Source organism: Portunus trituberculatus, chromosome 29, assembly GCF_017591435.1.
Source record: "Portunus trituberculatus isolate SZX2019 chromosome 29, ASM1759143v1, whole genome shotgun sequence".
NCBI lineage: Eukaryota > Metazoa > Arthropoda > Malacostraca > Decapoda > Portunidae > Portunus > Portunus trituberculatus.
In genome coordinates, this window is record NC_059283.1 from 716,402 (window position 1) to 735,184 (window position 18,783).

The 18,783-nt window shown below is 43.5% G+C and overlaps 1 protein-coding gene across 13 annotated transcripts in view; it reads right to left on the minus strand.

The window, feature by feature from the left end:
* The window catches only part of LOC123510633 (heterogeneous nuclear ribonucleoprotein L-like), a 212,584-nt gene that overhangs the window by 68,872 nt on the left and 124,929 nt on the right, over nucleotides 1-18,783 (minus strand). The window contains exons 1-2 of one of the 13 annotated variants that reach the window (XM_045265941.1): nucleotides 2,451-2,600; nucleotides 517-608 (exon numbers count right to left, since the gene is read on the minus strand). The exons of 10 other annotated variants lie outside the window; for them this stretch is intronic. In XM_045265941.1, the coding sequence (XP_045121876.1) occupies nucleotides 517-602 (86 nt within the window). In that variant the 5' untranslated portion in view covers nucleotides 603-608; nucleotides 2,451-2,600. 2 more of the 13 variants (XM_045265943.1, XM_045265942.1) reach the window with 2 other exon arrangements.

The window sequence follows — 18,783 nt, forward strand, 5'->3', positions numbered from 1 at the left end:
GAGGAGAGGAGAGGAGAGGAAAGGGAAGGGGAGGAGAGGAGGAAAGGGAAACTAAGGGAGGGAAGGTGAGGAGAGGGGAGGTATGGGAAAGAGAAAAAAAAAAGAAAAGGAAAAGAAAATGGAAGAGAAGAGAAGAGAAGAAGAGAAGGGAAGATAAGCGAAGGGAAGGGAAAGGGGAGGAGAAGGAAAAGAATAGACGGGATTTGTAAGAAGAATAAGGTGTGAAAGTAGAAGAGATCGAGAAAGAAAAGGAGAAAAGAAGTGGAAGAATAAGAATAGGAAGAATTTATTTAGATTATTAGGTTATAGAAAAAATGGCTGCTGTAGCAAAGCCAGTAGTAGTAGTAGTAGTAGTAGTAGTAGTAGTAGTAGTAGTAGTAGTAGTAGTAGAAAACAAGATTACATCACGAACAATAAAACAACAACAATAACAATAATAATAATAATAATAATAATAATAATAATAATAATAATAATAATAACAACAACAACAACAATAAGCAATTAACCACAAACCTCCAGCCAGGTGAGCCCCAAGGCGTCCTACCTGAGCACCTGGGTACACCTGGCCACACCTGCGTCACGTGGGCTCTCTCTGCCATGCTTACCTGGGGGAGAGAAGAACCTGGTTAGCAAACTGAGAGGAAGACAAAATGGTGGTGGTGGTGGTGGTTGTAGTGGTATTGATTACTACCACCTGTGTGTGTGTGTGTGTGTGTGTGTGTGTGTGTGTGTGTGTGTGTGTGTGTGTGTAGTACGTGAAGGACACAGATTGGCAAGAGAGAGAGAGAGAGAGAGAGAGAGAGAGAGAGAGAGAGAGAGAGAGAGAGAGAGAGAGAGAGAGAGAGAGAGAGAGAGAGAGAGAGAGAGAGAGAGAATTAGTGTTATGCAGAAATAACAATCATTAAGTGTTATCTGAACAATCACCAATATCAATTTTTACATTTAATTGCATTATTGCTATCATTATCTTAGCGCGCGCGGAATAAATAAATACACACACACACACAGAGAGAGAGAGAGAGAGAGAGAGAGAGAGAGAGAGAGAGAGAGAGAGAGAGAGAGAGAGAGAGAGAGAGAGAGAGAGAGAGAGAGAGAGAGAGAGAGAGAGAGAGAGAGAGAGCTAGCTCTTGAGTGTAGGAATGATTCTCCGCTCTTCTCCATCAGCAAGGCATCATTTCAATCCCTCCCTCTCCCTCTCCTCTCCTCTCCCTCCCCACTCTTGTCAGTCTTGTTCTCTCCATGAGCTGGTCAGTGTCTCGTCTAGTCACGTGTCGCTCAACTGTGTGTGTGTGTGTGTGTGTGTGTGTGTGTGTGTGTGTGTGTGTGTGTGTGTGTGTGTGTGTTGAGGGGACGGGGCGCCGTGGAGCGTCCGGACAAATGGTAGAATAATGTCAATGTGGGTCGTTTGGTCCAAGCTTTATGGCCGATATTACGACGGAACGACCTCGGAGACTCGCCAGGTCTGGCGACAGCCCCTGGGAAGGGACGCGCCCCCGGGAGTGAACAAAACGAAGGAGACTATGCGTTACGGGGAGCGGTGCGGATGACAACTACCTCCTTCCGGGCTGGGAGCAGTGGGAAGGGGTGACTAGAGGTGCGGGTGGTGCGAGGTGCGGGGGAGGGGGAGGAGGAGGTGGAGGTGGTGGTGGTGGTGGTGGTGGTGGTGGTGGTGGGAAGGGAGGGGGAGCCTACAGCAGTGGAAGCGAAGGTGTGGCGGTGGCGGAGCAGCAAGGTGGTGGTGGTGATGGTGGTGGTGGTCGGGATCGATGGCTGGCCGGCGTCCGTGTGATATTCACGGCTCCGGGCACCAAATGTCAACAGCAGCCAAGACCGGGCTGAGGGGCGGCGCCCTCGCCCTCAAGGCTCAGCATCACGCAGCTGCGGGGGTCACCACCGCCTTATCCCGGGACAGCGGCGGCCGGGTGGTGGTGGTGGCGGCGATGGTGGCAGCGGTGGTGGGCGGAGTTTGTCCCACAAAGGGGTGGTGGGTGGGAGCGCACGTCTCCTGGCTTGATGCGGCAGCCGCCGAGCGACCTCCTTGCAGCCTCACACGGGCCGGGGCACCGCAGGGCGAAGGTCGACCCCGCACACGTTTCGGAGGCAAGGCCTCGTGGCCGCGGGGAGCCGCTGTGGTGCTGCCGCGCGGCAAGGCCAAGGCGGGGGTGGAGGCAGGGGGCGGGGGCCAACTGCTGTGCCGCCGCCCCGTTGCCACGCGCCCTCCACTGCTAACACACTCACTCTTTTCCATCACAGCGGCCTCAGCAGGCGGCACCAGCACGCCCAGGCAGTGGCAGCAGCAGGACACGAAAACGCCATGGAGGCCCGACACGCCAGCAAGAAAGAGAACCAGCAGCAGGAGCAGCATTAGCAGCAGCAGCAGCAACAGCAGCAAAAAAGGACAGAAGCAAGCAAGCAACACAAGCCAACCGGCTCCTAGGCGGCGGCACCTGCCGGCAGCCCGCACCACCGGCGATAGCGACCCTGCTTATGTAGCAGGCTGGGGGTTGGGGACAGGGCGTCCCATGTGGGGCCCGGGCAACGGGCGGCAGCCCCGGTGCGGGCAGTGGAGGAGGTGGTGGAGGGTGGAGGTGGAGGAGGTGGCGTGGCAGTTACCTGTGAGCCATGGTGCCGTTGGCCGCTCACTCCGGCACCACCTGGCGTCCCGGCTGTCAATCAATAGCCAGCCCTGTCTGCCAGCCGCACGACGCCCGCTCCTCCGCCGGCACTAGTCTCTGCTGCAGCAGGCGAGGGCGCGAGGGGCGGCGAGCAGGGCGGCGGGGCGAACCATGGCGGGCGAGCACACACTGCTGGCAGCCGCGGCCCGGCGGCCGCCGCGGTGTCATCGTACCCCTGCCACGTCCACGTGCACGCCAGTAACGCTAGTCACCCCGCGGCGCCGCTCCCGCCAAAACAATAGTCATGCCGCTCGCCACCACACCGCGCCGCACCGCCTCCTGCTGGGGAGGGACTCTGCCACTCCTTCCACACACTGCCGGGGCCTTCCACCAACCAGCACACCAGGCACTGGGCGGTGTGCAGGGAAAGGCAGGACCTGCCGGCAGGTACCAGTGCCACCACCACCTGCACCCGGCCACAGTAGGGAGGAACGGGGCGGGGCGGGCGGGGATGGAGAGGTGGCACTGCAAGGCCACCACTGGCAGGTTCATTCCCCGCCACCACCCACGCCCTGCCTCGGGGCAATCCTGCCAGGATGGTGATGGTGGTGGTGGTGGCGGTGGTGCGGAGCAGCTGTAAGGGCTGCATTACACATTCATTCCAATCCATCTATTGATTGTACGGTGAGGGGGGGTGGGAGGGGGTGTGGCGGGGTGGAGGAAGGGGCCAATCATCTGTTTATTGGCCGCCCGCATTACCGCCTGAGGGGCGGCCTGCCCACCTAGGGACCCACCAAGTCTCCAAAACAAAACTATGACAACAGCGGCATGGCACTGCACCACCGATCTCTCTCTCTCTCTCTCTCTCTCTCTCATCTTTTCAATCAAATTTCTTCTGCCTCTCCCTCGTCGCACCACGAATATAATGTTAATCTTTAAATGACTAGCCGCTTCTTCTTTACGTCCAAAACCTACAACTGACGCCCGCTACACCCTCACTCTCCCCTCATCCTCCCTGCCCCTCTCCCCTACCTCCCTCCCGTCCTTCCAATTCAATACAAACCTGCCTCCCCTCACTTCCCAACACAAGGACCATGCCACCACTCTCTCTCTCTCTCTCTCTCTCTCTCGCTTTTGACACCGTCCCCTCGTTTCCCCTTACATAAAGCATCTCCCTCAATTCAACAGCCCAACATCTCCCCTCCTTCTCGGCATCCCCTCAAAATGAAAGAGAATGAAAAGAAAGAGGGAAAAAAAAGAAGTTCCCCTCTCCCCTTTACAATACCCTCTACACTTGCCTTCATAAACCGTCCCTCACTCACTGCTCTCTCACTCTCTCCCTCACTGTTTCCCTGTCTTCCTCCCTCACTTTCCCCTCACTCTCTGCCTCACTGCCCCCCCCCCACCTCTCTCTCAACTTTTTCTTTCGTGGTTTACATTCGTTTCTAGTCACGTTCGTTGGCCGGTTAACAAACTTCCACTCACTGTAGCGAACCGGTTCCGTTAAATCGAGGTTGCAGTGTTAAACCTTTCATCTGGTACGGATTCAGGCTTCATAAAACGGTCTGGTGCTAGTCTGAAGTATAAAGACGCACTGACAGCAAAGAGGCGCCACTTGAAATGAAGCCTTAAGTGTCAAAGTCTATTTTCGCTATTCAAATTGTCACGTTTCTTGAGCATAGTTTGAAATTTCCCACGTGAATTTGCTCATATTTTCGTTATTTACTTCCTTATTCTTCCTGGTTTTAGCTTCTTCAATACTGAGACACATTTTAATTTTGTGTACGATTAGACCATTTTATTGACATTAGGAAGGGTCTATGGAGGATAGAAGATTAATGCACAGAGTCTTTACTATTTTCTAATCCCCTATATAAGTTTCTGAAGCTGTATAAAATCACCAAATAGTAACCAGAATGAATATGGAAACGCGTCATGGTACTGAAGGGGTTAATAAAATGTTGGAAGAAGCGTCGACGTTAATTTGGGTTACACTACTTCAAATAAATGAATAAATAGATAAATAAACTGAACAATAATTAGGTTATCTTCACAGGTTATAGTTAGATGCAAAGTGAAAGAAAGGTAATAGAAATGCCACGCCAATAACTCACATTAATTTGTTAGTTACAGATTTACGAGAAACTTGATTAAATTTTCAAACACCCAAATTAATCACCTGGTCCTGTACATATGCATTTTATTTTCTCCCTCTCATAACTTTTTTTTATTAGACAGATGTAATTATTCACTGGATTGCCATGGTGAAGAGGGGAGAGACATGCACGCTTCCTGTATGCTGCTTAGCCCATTCAGTAGTGAAACGTATTTTTATCACGAATTTTGGGTGTGATCTTACATTGAAAAAGGAAAGGAGGTCTGAAGATTAAGAGCTGATTAAGAGACTTCACTATTTCAATCCCCACACAAGTTTCTGAAGAACCTGCATAAAATCACCAAATAGTAAGAATAGATAAGAAAACTCGCCATGGTACTCAGGAGGTTAAAAAGTACAAGGTCTTGGCTTCATGCTGCACTGAGGCCCTAAGCTGAACAAAGTGTGTGCAATATTGAGTAGCAGCAATACTCAGGTGTAAAAGTATGTCAGAGCAACACAACGCCAATAACACAGCATACGAGACGCGCTGAGCTAAGTGGAGTATTGCCTGACGCGGTACAAGTAACAGGGTGATAACAGCATTGCACAGCGCGATAACAAAGGCAGTGAAAACAGCTCCCAGGAAAGGTATGAGACACTGACAGAGACGTGGTATGTGAAGGCAGCGATGTGTTAACCCCTTCAATACTGGGACACAATTTTACCTTAGAGATTTCTGTACGATTAGACCATTTTACTGACACTAGGAAGGGTCTAAGGAGGTCAGAAGGTTAATAGCCAGTCTTCACTATTTTAATCCCCAACATAAGTTTCTGAAGCTGTATAAAATCACCAAATAGTAAGCAGAATGAATATGGAAACGCGTCATGGTACTGAAGGGGTTTAAGGGAAGAATTACCTCATGTGGCGCAAGAAACTGGATGTGGGGAAGAATATAGGTGATAACATTGCAGTCGAAGAAAAAAAAAAAAAAAAAAAAATAAATAAATAAATAAATAAAAAAAAAAAAAAAACTGCAAAAGGGGTAAGGTGTAAGGAATGCAGCACTCATGACAGCACAGCATTAGCAAACAGCGCAGCACTAAGGGAAGCACTGCCTAACATGGTGCAAGGTTTGTGTTTGAATTAAAAATGGATTGTGAATACAGACCACTGCACTGAGCATTGGCCAACACTGTACAGGAATTAACACAGGCGTGGGAAGCGTCATTCAATATTAACCCTTTAAAGAAATACAAAGAAATACTAATGTAAATGTAGATGTGTTTCTTTTTTATGCAGGAGGGCAACTCACCAAGGGCAGGAAGAAGAAGAAGAAGAAGAAGAAGAAGAAGAAGAAGAAGAAGAAGAAGAAGAAGAAGAAGAAGAAGAAGAAGAAGAAGAAGAAGAAGAAGAAGAAGAAGAAGAAGAAGAAGAAGAAGAAGAAGAAGAAGAAGAAGAAGAAGAAGAAGAAGAAGAAGAAGAAGAAGAAGAAGAAGAAGAAGAAGAAAAGGCTCACTAGGTTGCCAATTCCCTGAAAAATGTAAAGGAATAAGGAATGCATCACTCTTTAAGACAGCTCAGCACTAAGGGAAGTATTATCAAACACGGCGTAAGGTATATGCATTAAAAACAAAGTGGTACATTAAGCAAAAACTAAAAGGAACTACATGTAAAGGAATGTAGCACTCTTGAGGCAACGCAGCATTAGGAAACAGCTCACCACAAAGGGAAGCACTGTCTAACATGGTGCAAGATATACGAATTAAAAACAACGTGGTGTATTAAACAAAAACTTAAAGAACTACACATAAAAAATTGTAGCACTAAGACAGAGAAGCATTAGCAAACAGCAGCACTAAGGGAAGCACTGCCTAACATACTGCAAGGTGTGCTTGAATTAACCCCTTCAGTACTATTCTGCTTACTACGTGGTGACTTGACACAGCTTCAGAAACTCATGTGTGGATTAAAATAGTGAAGACAGTGGCCATTAATCTTCTGACCTTCAATGACCCTTTCTAATGCAAATAAAATCGTCTAATCACATACAAAACTCATGGAAGAAATGCGTCTTAGTACTGAATAAGGAATAAACGGGGCTACATGTAAAGAAATGCAGCACTCTTACAGTAACGCAGCATTGGGAGAAAAAAAAAAAAAAAGAGAACAGCATTGCAGAAAAGTACAAAAATCATAAAGGAAAGGGTGTGAACGGAGGCTGCATGACAAAGTACACGACAGCAGCGCCACAAACAGCCTGGCATGAAAGTAACATTGGTCTTCGGTACTGGTTTACCCCGACACTTTGGAACACGCGGCATGCAAACTGTGCTACGGGGACTGCAATATTGAAGAAAGGGGAGTACTGGGTAAGGAGCAAGGAGGGGGCGGTGGTGAGGGAAGGAGGATAAAAGAAACGGGAATAAGAAGGGGGTTGTGTTGGGGGTGATAAAGAAAGGGGAGTTTAAGGAGTAAGGAGGGGTCAGTTGGTGGTGGGAAGGAGGATAAAAGAAAGGGAAGTAAGGAGTAAGGAGGGAGTAAGGAGTAAGGAGGGGGCAGTCGTGGGGGAAAGGGGATACCAAGTGGGTCAAATCATGGCTGTACCTGTGACACAAGAAGCAACACTGCCTTGTATTCTGTGCTTCTCTGCTTCAACTATACTATTTCAAAGATCTTTTTATTTAAGTTTACATGATTTTTTTTAAAGGTGTTTTTGCGGTTCTAGAGGCAGAGTGACAAGGTTTCTACATTATTAACATGAGAAATACTCTTGAAAACCCCGCTAGTCTTCTCTGTGGTCTTGGAAAATAGTCCTGTTGAGAAAACAATGCGTTTTTTAAGGTGTTTTTACCATTCTAGAGGCAGTGACAAGGTTTCTACATTATTAACTGGAGAAACACTCTTGAAAACCACGTTAATCATCTCTGTGGTCTTGAAAAATAGTCGTAGTGAGGGAATAAAGCATTTTTAAGGTATTTTACGGTTCTAGAGGCAGAGTGACACGATTTCTGTATTTATAAATGGAGAAACACTTGACAACACCGTTAGTCATCTCTGTGGCCTTGGAAAATAGTCGTGGTGAGAGCAAAGCGTTTCTCAATACGCACCAATGTACTAAGCATTGTCCAACACTGTGTAGGCATAAAAACAGATGTGAGCGGCGTCATTCAATATCAGCCCTTTCAATATGTTAGCCTTTTATTATTTAGGTTTAAAATTTCCAAGGCTTTACCAAATATAGTTTCAAAATCGAGTCATGTATCACGTCTCATAAAATTCTTGGTCTTATATTCTCAGTTCCATGCAATTTTAATCGACTATAATTTCAACAAGTTCCAAGACGCTACGTGGGTTCCGAGAGCTGAGGAGGACAGAAGCAGCGCGTCCAATCATCGCTGCAGGAATGAGTCAACGGTGCACCACAGAAGTATTGAAGTATTACCCAGCGCTGCATAACAGACACGGTAACTTGAAGGCGAACCAAGAAGTATTGAAGTATTAGTAGCTACATAACAAAATCTGGGCAGAGTAGCGCTCGAAATACAGCACTATCTTGGGATTCAGCACTGCATAACAATCTGAGTGCAGCAAGTGGCGAAGGAAATAATCTAAGAAAGGACTCAACACTGCATAACAATCTGAGTGCAGCACATAAATATTACCAGCACTGCACAACATTCTGAGTGCAGCAGAGTGGTGAAGCAAAATATCTAGGAAGGGACTCAGCACTGCATAACAATCTGAGTGCAGCAGGATGGCGATAGAAAATATATAGAAGAGAGCGCAGATACGGCATGCCAAATCACCATGCGACCAATACGCGGCCTGGCAATAGCAGCGCGTTGAGAGAAGTATTGCAGTATTAAACCCAACTATTTCACTGGCGTCGTTCCGAGATTGTGCTCACTAAAAACCACATCCCGGCAATCCAAACTGCTATAGCGTGCACCACCAACGCAATCCGTATTCAAATCGTCTTACCCCGACACGCTGCAGTATCCAAACAGCTCTAAATAGCGGAAAGCCGAGCTGGGATGAAAATAGTACACACATCCTAGCGGTATTATATCAGACGGGGGTTCCGCCAACTTTCAACCCAATCGCGCAAGATACAACGCTTCGGACAATGATACACGAGTAGAGTAAAGCCATATTTGTTCCGGACTTTTGGCTAATTCTATTTTGATCTGTAAGGGAACTGGTATTCAAGTGGGCCTTTTTTTTTCAGTCAGTCACTCTCTCTGGCTAATTTTATTTTGATCTATAAGAGAACTGGCATTCAAGTAGGTCTTTTTTCAGTCAGTCAGTCAGTCAGTCAGTCAGTCACTCTCACCGTGCAAAATCCGGAACTTCGTATTAAAAAGTCATGGAGCTCAATCACGAGACAACCGGACACAACATTGAACCCCCAAAAGACAAGCAGTATAAACAAACCGTACTCGGACCGTGCAAAAATCCGGAACTTCGTATTAAAAAGTCATGAACCTCAATCATAAGAACCGGACAACACTGAAACCCCTCCAAAAAAAAGTATAAACAAACCGTAACCGAACCGTGTAAAATCCAGTGCATCGTATTAAAAACAAGTCATGGATCGGATCAGACGGAATAAGCGAATAAGCGGTTGTCATAAAAGAAAACAAGCGAGTCACGTTATTACAAGCACGTTAGCGGGGAAAGCACGTAAAACAGAGCCGGATTGCGTTACGCCGTCAGTGAATCAAAAAACAATCGGCAACCACGCTGATAAAAAAAAAACGGGAGTAAGTAGCCTCGTGTTAATTAACGTGGGAAATCACTGTTCATTCCCCCTTCAAATTAATTAGAATGGGAGACGATTACCTTGGGCACTAGTAACAGCAAAATAACAGCAGTAACAGCAGTAGCAGCAGAACAACAGCAGGAACAGCAATAAGACAGCAGGAAACAGCAAAATGATAGTAGTAACAACAGTGACAGTAGTAACAGCAAAGTGATAGGAGTAACAGCAGTGACAGGAGTAACAGCAAAGTGACAGCACAACAGCAATGCCAAAAAAGTAAAGACACCAACAATAGTGAAGAAGAAGAAGAAGAAGAAGAAGAAGAAAAAAAAAAAAAAAAAAAAAAAAAAAAAAGAAAAAAAAAATATAACAAAAATAACAAAAGCACAAACAGAGGAGGGGGTTCTAGTGTATTTGTCTGCCCAGTATCTCCCCCCTCTCGCCCCAGCTTTTTTATTTTTTATTGAAACCTCCTGATGACTTTAATGAGTTCTGTGATGACATTAATTATCTTCCCTCCATCTGCATCCAAAATAGACATGAATTTGGGTGTTTTTTCTGAGAGTTAAGGTGTCTGGTGGGTATTTCAAGCCAATAGGTAAATCTCCCCTAGTCTCCCCTTCCAAGTCTAAGAGAAAATGGGAGTTACTATTGCCTGCAGGCATTTTAAGGTTCAGAAAAGGTTCCATAATTATTTTTCGTCATAATTCTGCTCCTCTGACTGGCAAATCGTCATAATTGGACCTTTTGGGGCAAGAAAATGACGATAATTGCAGCTTCTTTTTACTTTTCCATTTTTTTTTTTTTTTTTGCAGGATCCACGACAATCCATCTCTCTCTCTCTCTCTCTCTGTGTGTGTGTGTGTGTGTGTGTGTGTGTGTGTGTGTGTGTGTGTGTGTGTGTGTGTGTGTGTGTGTGTGTCACTGCTGATTACAATTGCAACATGCTGACCTTTAAAAAAAACTCTTGCGTCATTATCAATCAACGAGGAATACAGAAAAAAGGACAAAAAATGAACTAGAGAAAGGTTAAAATGTCAAAAAAAAAAAAGAATACAGTTTTTTTTTAATACTCCAAATGACTTTCTATTTCTCAACTTTCGTCTCCTCATCTCGAGAGCCAAACATTTACATACATACACGTCAACTCCACGGCTTTGTCTCACCGGAATGCCACTTGTCTTCTCTTGCTCCTCTTTTTTTTTTTAGTGACACAATAATTACCGTCTCGTGTCTTGATACTGGCAACTGTGTCTCCATAACTCTACCTTTCCCAGTATCATGGCTTCTTCACGTTCCGGACACGGTATACCGAATTGAGCGATTATACTATTATTTCTATCTGTCATCTCCAAATACCGGATACTGCAGCTTATACTACAACTTAAATGTGTACAGTATATTTATTTATGTATGTAACTATGAATCATTATACTCAATAGATCTTCAACCCCTTCAGTACCAGGACGCGTTTCTATATTCATTCTGCTTAATATTTGGCGACTTTATATAGTTTCAGAATCTTATGTGGGGGATTAACAGAGTGAAGACTGTGGCCATCAATCTTCTGACCCCAGTGTCCTAATGTCAATAAAATCGTTAAATTATACCACAAAACACAAGGTAAAAATGCGTTCCAGTACTGAAGAGGTGAACACCCATAGTTGGACTGAACGAAAAGGGCGGTAAAGATAATATTTTCTTACTTATTCATTTATTGACTTATTTTCAAGATACTTAATATTCCAGTATTTTAACATACTTGGTCTAATTTCAACTCATAAGCGAAAGCCAGTAAGATTTTCAAGGATTTTTTTTTTTCTTTATATTAGCGAAAGTTTAACCCCTTCACTACCACGACGCCTTTCCATACTCCTGCTTACTATTTGGTGATTTTACACAGCTTCAGAAACTTATGTGGTGAATTAAAATAGTGAAGACTGCCATTAATCTGACCTCCATTGACTCTTCGTAATGTCAATAAAATGGTCTAATAGTACACAAATCTCTCGGTAAAAAATGGGCCCCAGTATTGAAGGGGTTAATACTACTACTATCATCTTATCTGCCATATCAACACTGATGATACTGTATATAGAATAGTTTATATTATCTTTACCAACAGGTGACCGAAGGCTGTAGAAGTTTATTATATTTTTACTTACTACAATTTGACTATATAGAGTTTATTGAGGGATATTATATGCAGAAACTGAACAAAAAGACATGATTTATTTTTCAAGGATGTCTGTTTCTTATATTAGCGAGAATTTAACCCCTTCAATACCAGGACGTGTTTTCATATTCATTGTGCTTACTCTTTGATGATTCTATACAGCTTCAGAAACTGTGGCCACTAATCTGACTTCCATAGACCCTTCCTAATGTGAATAAAATGGTCTAATCATACACAAATCTCAAAGTAAAAATATGTCCCATTACTGAAAGAGTTTAACAATTTTCCACCACCAAAGGCAAAACACACCCACAACACACCAGCTTATCACGGCGCGGTCTTTGTAAACAGTGGCGAGAGAAATGAGCGCTAGAAATGACGTATCCTTTGCCTCATTATCACCACCAGATTAATGTTTATTTTTCACCTCATTAGCAGAAACTCGATCACCACACCACACCACACCACACGGTCTTCGCACCATCACCAGAATCATGCCACTGCAGTCATCACCTTCACCGTTATCACAGATCTTTCTTATTCTCACCATCCTTATCACTGTAACTTATCATCACCATCATTACCACTGCAATATTCATATCTCACCATTTAAATCATCATTGCAATCTTCTTTCACCTTCACCTTCATTACTACGAGCTTTTCTATTCACCAGCATGATTACCACACTGCAATCTGCACCTCACCATTAAAATCACTATCACTGCAATTTTCTTTCATGATCACCAGCATTCCTCATTTTCCTACACCATTTTGTAACCTCTCTCTCTCTCTCTCTCTCTCTCTCTCTCTGGTATTTTTTCCTTAATTATCAGCCTTTTCATTGCTCTCTCTCTCTCTCTCTCTCTAGTATTTTTTCCTTATTTCTCTGCCTTTTCATTGTTTTCTTGTTTTGCGCTCGCTCTCTCTCTCTCTCTCTCACAATGATCCAACGCGTTCCCATTTTTTTTTTTACTCGCGGAACGAAACGGGAAGGCAAAACGGTGAGAACAGAACCGGTTGAGGAGTCTTGAGGGCGTGGACTGGTTAGCGAGTGTTCCCTAGTGTTGGGTTACGCTGGGAACTTTGGGTTGGGGGTGTTATGTAAGGGTGACGGGGCGGGAAGGGTGAAAGGGGGGGGGAAGGGTGAAGGGGTGAAGGTTAAGATAGGATAAGAGCTTTCTTTAATTTTATCTTCTCTTTCTTCCTCACCTTGTTCTTGTTCTACTCCACTCTCTCTCTCTCTCTCTCTCTCTCTCTCTCTCTCTGACACTTGCTCGCCTCTCCCTTAACCTAGTTCTAGTCTCAGTCTCTCTCTCTCTCTCTCTCTCTCTCTCTCTCTCTCTCTCTCTCTCTCTCTCTCTCTCTGGTTCACCTTCCTTCGTTCATTCACTTTTTCTTTTTCTCACCTTTTACAAGTCTCTCTCTCTCTTTCTTCCTCCCACCTCGTTCACCTTACTTTATTCTCGTTTTTCTTTCTCTCATATTCTCTACCAGTTTCTCTCTCTCTCTCTCTCTCTCTTGCTCACCTGAATTATCTCTTTCTCTCTCTTTCTCTCCTTCACCTTTATTCTGTTTCACCTTAGAATACGTTGCGCTCTCTCTCTCTCTCTCTCTCTCTCTCTCTCTCTCTCTCTCTCTCTCTCTGTTCTACTTCCTTAATCTTCACGTTTTCTCCTTATCCTCTCGTTTATTCTATTTTCTCTCTGTTTATCATTTTCTTTCATGAGGGAACGTGTCTTGTCTTTCTCCTTTTCTTCCTTTTTTTCTTCTCTTTGTCCTTTTCTTCTTTCCTTTGTCTTCTTCCTTCTTTATTATCTTCGTATTTATTGGTCTTTATTGTTATGTTAATTGATTGTCGATAACTTGGAGGAGGAGGAGGAGGAGGAGGAGGAGGAGGAGGAGGAGGAGGAGGAGGAGGAGGAGGAGGAGGAATTATTAAGATACAGCAATATATTCATGACCACGCCCACTCCATTCTCTCTCTCTCTCTCTCTCTCTCTCAGTCCACCTTACCTTGTTCATTCGTTTTTTTTCTTCTTTACACACGCCCTTTACTCTCTCTCTCTCTCTCTCTCTCTCTCTCTCTCTCTCTCTCTCTAACAACCTCAACCTTCCACGCTTCCCTTCCTTTCCGCTCCTAATTCTTCTCACAATCCACCCACATCCTCCTCCTCCTCCTCCTCCTCCTCCTCCTCCTCCTCCTCCTCCTCCACCACCACCACTACCTCGCGTTTTTTCAAGGTCAACCATTCGTGGTGAAGTCGTTCCCACCAAGACGACTTTTCTGGTGAAGGTAATTGCTGTTTTCCTGACACGACTGGGGTGACGAGGGGAGGGGGTGAGGGGAGCGGGTGAGGGGTGAAATGATGGGGGGTATGTCTAGGACTTAAACATTTTTCTTGCTCTTGATTTAACACAAAGGCAAGGCGAGAGGGGAAGACAGAGGGGGAGAAAGGGGAGATAGGGGAGAGGAGAAGAGGGAGATAGGTAGGGGAGGCAAAGAGGGAGAGGAAGAATAGGAAAGAAGGAAGGATATAAATGTTGAGGGGAGAGAAAAAAAAGATAGGTAGGACAGACAGAAGAAGAGAGAAGAGATAGAGAAAGAAGGAGCTATAAATGAGGGGATAGAATAGAAGAAGAGGGAGATAAGAGATAAGGCAAGGAAAAAGGGGAAAAAGAGAGAAAAGTGGATAGAAGAAAGGTAAAACAAGACAAGACGAGGGAGAGAGAGGGGAGGGAAAGGAGAGAAGATGGGAAGAGAAGGAGGAAAGGAAGAAAATGAAGGTAGAAAAGTATATAATTAAGAGAAAATGGAGAGAGAGAGGAGGAGGAGGAGGAGGAGGAGGAGGAGGAGGAGGAGGAGGAGGAGGAGGAGGAGGAGGAGATTACAGCCAGGAAGGGAAATGGGAGAAAGAAGGAAGGTGAGGGCAAGAAATAGGAGGGGAGAATGTGAAGAAAGAGGGTAAATTACAGCTGGGGAGGTGAGGGAGGTGAATAGGTGAGGGACTGAAGCATTAGGGAGGGGAGGGGAGGGAAGGATGAGGGGTGGGAGTCGGGGGGAGATAATGCGTTTGGGGGAGAGTATACTTGAGGGAGTAATGCGGAGGGGGAAGGGGAGGAGGAGGAGGAGGAGGAGGAGGAGGAGGAGGAGGAGGAGGAGGAGGAGGAGGAGGAGGAGGAGGAGGAGGTAAGGTTCAAGGAAGACCAAGCTAAATAGTTCCGCAAAAATAGCAACAGGAACAGCAGGAACAGCAAAGTGACAGCAGTAACAGCAAAGTGACAAAAGGAACAGCAAAGTGACAGCAGTAACAGCAATAACAGCATGGCAACAGGAATACCAAGACACCAAAAAGGAGGAGGAGGAGGAGGAGGAGGAGGAGGAAGAGGAGGAGGAGGAGGAAGAGGAAGAGGAGGGAGGAGAGAAGAGGAAAGAATGAAAGAAAAAAGTAAAAACAACAAACGAAAAAATAATTAAACAAAAAAAGTAGAACAAAAATAAGAAAAATAAAAAAATACAAAAATCCTGCAAAACAATAAAAAAAAAAAATAAATAAAACAAGGAAAAAAAAATAAATAAAAATGAATAAAAACAAGGAAGACAATAATAACAGGACCAAAAAAATGAATAACATAAATAAATAAAAATAATACAAATATAAATAATAAAAGTAAATAAAACAACAGTGAGTCCAATTTTCAGTCAGTCAGTCAGTCAGTCACAAGGTCAGTCAGTCAGTCAGTCAGTCAGTCACAAGGTCAGTCTGCATACCTGAACAAAATCTCTCTCTCTCTCTGCTTTATCAATCGTACAGGGCGCGGCTCCCCCCACACCTACCTTAATGAATAAACACACAGGTGAGTGATGGCTGCCCCCTCAACACCCCCTTCCTCAACCTGCCCCTCACGCCCACTAAACAAGATAACATGAAAACATTTTGCACACGTGAATTAAATGAATGAATGAAAGGCTGCCTTCGTGTTTTCAGTGTTGTTCTCCCACTATGACTGTTTTCCAAGGCCACAGAGATGACTGGCGGGGTTCTCAAGAGTGTTTCTCCAGTTAATAATGCAGAAATCTTGTCACTCTGCCTCTAGAACCATAAAAACAGCCTTAAAAACGCTTCATTCTCTCACTACGACTGTTTTCCAAGGCCACAGAGATGATTAGCGAAGTTATGAAGTGTTTCTCCAGTTAATAATGCAGAAATCTTGTCACTCTGCCTCTAGAACCATAAAAACAGCCTTAAAAACGATTCATTCTCTCACTACGACTGTTTTCCAAGGCCACAGAGATAACTGGCGGGGTTTTCAAGAGTTTCTCCAGTTAATAATGCAGAAATCTTGTCACTCTGCCTCTAGAACCGTAAAAACACCTTAAAAACTCGTGGCAATCTACGTAAATCCTTCCGAAATAGAGGTGAAACACAGAAGAGTTTGAGAATCTGCCCTTAGTTTCATAATGTGTTCTCTGCTAAATAGTGATGAAGCTCCCCATTAGCTGCCATCAAGTCCCGTCACGGCCCCATCACCACCGACAAGAATGACCGCTGTAATGACCACGCCGCCTCATGCTAACGATGACAAAGTACACACCACGCCAGGAAGGGGAGAAAGAAAGGAAAGGGTAGAAACTCATAATCTTTAAATGCTGATGAAGGAAGGAAAAGATTGTGTTACTTTGAATAAAAAAAAAAAAAAAAAAAAAAAAAAAAAGGGATATGGAAGAAAAAGAAAAGAAAACTCTATATTCAAATGCTGATGGAGGAAAGTAACAATAACGGGAAGGAAAAGATTGTGTTACTTTGAATGGAAATAAAAAAAAAAGATGGATATGGAAGGGAAAAAAGAGAAAAAATGAAAGGTAGAAAACTCTATATCTAAAATGCTGATGGAAGAAAGCAGCAAAAACAGGAAGGAAACAGACGAATTGGTTACTTTGATGGAATTAAAAAAAAAAAAAAAAAAAAAAAAAAAAGATAGAAACTCATAATCTTTAATGTTGATGAAGGGAAGAAGCAAAAAAACAGGAAGGAAAAGACGAAAAGAAACTCATAATCTTTAATGTTGATGAAGGGAAGAAGCAAAAAAACAGGAAAGAAAAGACGAAATGTGTTACTTTGATGGAAATAAAAAAAAGGAGGGATATGAAATGAAAGAAAAAAAAATAAATTGATGGAAGAAAGTAGCAAAATAAATAAATAAATAAATAAAAAGAGAGAAAGAAGGAAAAGACGAAATGTGTTACTTTGATGGAAATAAAAAAAAAAAGGAGGGATATGAAATGAAAGAAAGAAAATAAATTGATGGAAGAAAGTAGCAAAATAAATAAATAAATAAATAAAAAGAGAAAAAGAAGGAAAAGACGAAATGTGTTACTTTGATGGAAATAAAAAAAAAAAGGAGGGATATGAAATGAAAGAAAGAAAAAATAAATTGATGGAAGTAGCAAAATAAATAAATAAAAAAAAAGAGAGAAAGAAGGAAAAAACGAAATCCGTTCTTTTATTACGAAAAATAATGAGGGATAAAAAAAAAAGAAAAGATGAAAAAAATTCCAAGTCCAGACACATTACTCAACACACGGAGCAGATCAGAATTAGCAACATTCCTCATCCTTCTCGCTCCTCGCCCATAAACATTCGATAGACACTGAAATAAATTACTTCCTATTTTTCTTACTTTTTATCCTAGTTATGCCGAGAGCCCGTAAGTTTAAAGCTCTCTCTCTCTCTCTCTCTCTCTCTCTCTCTCTCAACGACTCAGAAAGCCCCCTCGCCCTCCCCACATTTGAGAAAAAAAAGTAAAAAGAAAAAAGTGAAGCTAGACCCCAGTTTTTGAAGAGTCTGAGGAGGAGGAGGAGGAGGAGGAGGAGGAGGAGGAGGAGGAGGAGGAGGAGGAGGAGGAGAAGAGGAATTCAAATACACAGGAAGAATAAGAGATGATGAAAAGGCGAGAAAGCGAGAATGAAAACAGGATAGAGAGAGAGAGAGAGAGAGAGAGAGAGAGAGAGAGAGAGAGAGAGAGAGAGAGAGAGAGAGAGAGAGAGAGAGAGAGAGAGAGAGAGAGAGAGAGAGAGAGAGAGAGATTAAAGAGGAAATTTAATATAAAAGACATGAAAATAAAGGTGAGAGAAGAACAGAGCAGATCAATGAGCTATATTGTAAAGTCTCTCTCTCTCTCTCTCTCTCTCACATCTGTTAAGCCATTCTTCTCTGTTTCTTTCACTTAACCATATGATATTCTCTCTCTCTCTCTCTCTCTCTCTCTCTCTCTCTCTCAAACTTCTACTTCTTCCTTTCCTATGTCATCTCTCACTTTCTCTCCCTTCAACTCTCTCACTCCTACGTCCCCTCTCTCTCTCTCTCTCTCTCTCTCTCAACTCCTCTTTCTTCTACTAAACTGCCATACACGTCAATCAACACACACACACACACACACACACACACACACACAAGGATACGCCAATTATCACCCCCCCTCTTCCCCATCAACTAAAAAAAAGAACATATAAAAACTAGTTCCCACGTCAATAATGGTCGATCTCAGCTTCCCCTCACCCCTCCTTCTCCTTCTCCTTCAAGCCCAGCAGCTCCTCACGACCCACTCCAATCCAACGACCCGCCACGTCAATACCAGGTCGTGACATTGGTGAAAAAAATACGTGGTGAGAGAGGAAGTAAATGGTAAATAGTGAATGTGGGAATGGGTAATGGTACTGAAGGGGTTAATAATGGTGATGAATAAATAAAAAAAAATAAATAAAAAGGTGGTGGAGGTAATTGAAGTAGGGGAAATAAATCAGTTCAGTCCACGCCACTTCAATTTTCTTTCATTTTTTTCTATTCCTACGTCAAAAGTGGAAGCAAATAATCCATTGTAATATTAATGGAAAAATAAAAGGATAGAAGAGAAAGGAAAAAATGATAAAAACGCTACTTCAATACACGCCACTTCAATTTTTTCATTTTTTTTTCATTCCTACGTCAACAATGGAAAAAAAAAAATCTATATATGGAAAAATGATAATAAAACTACTTCAATCCACGCCACTTCAATTTTCCTTCATTCGTAAATCAAGAGCAACCAAATAATCGATGTAAATATTAAGAGAAAAAGGGGAAAAAA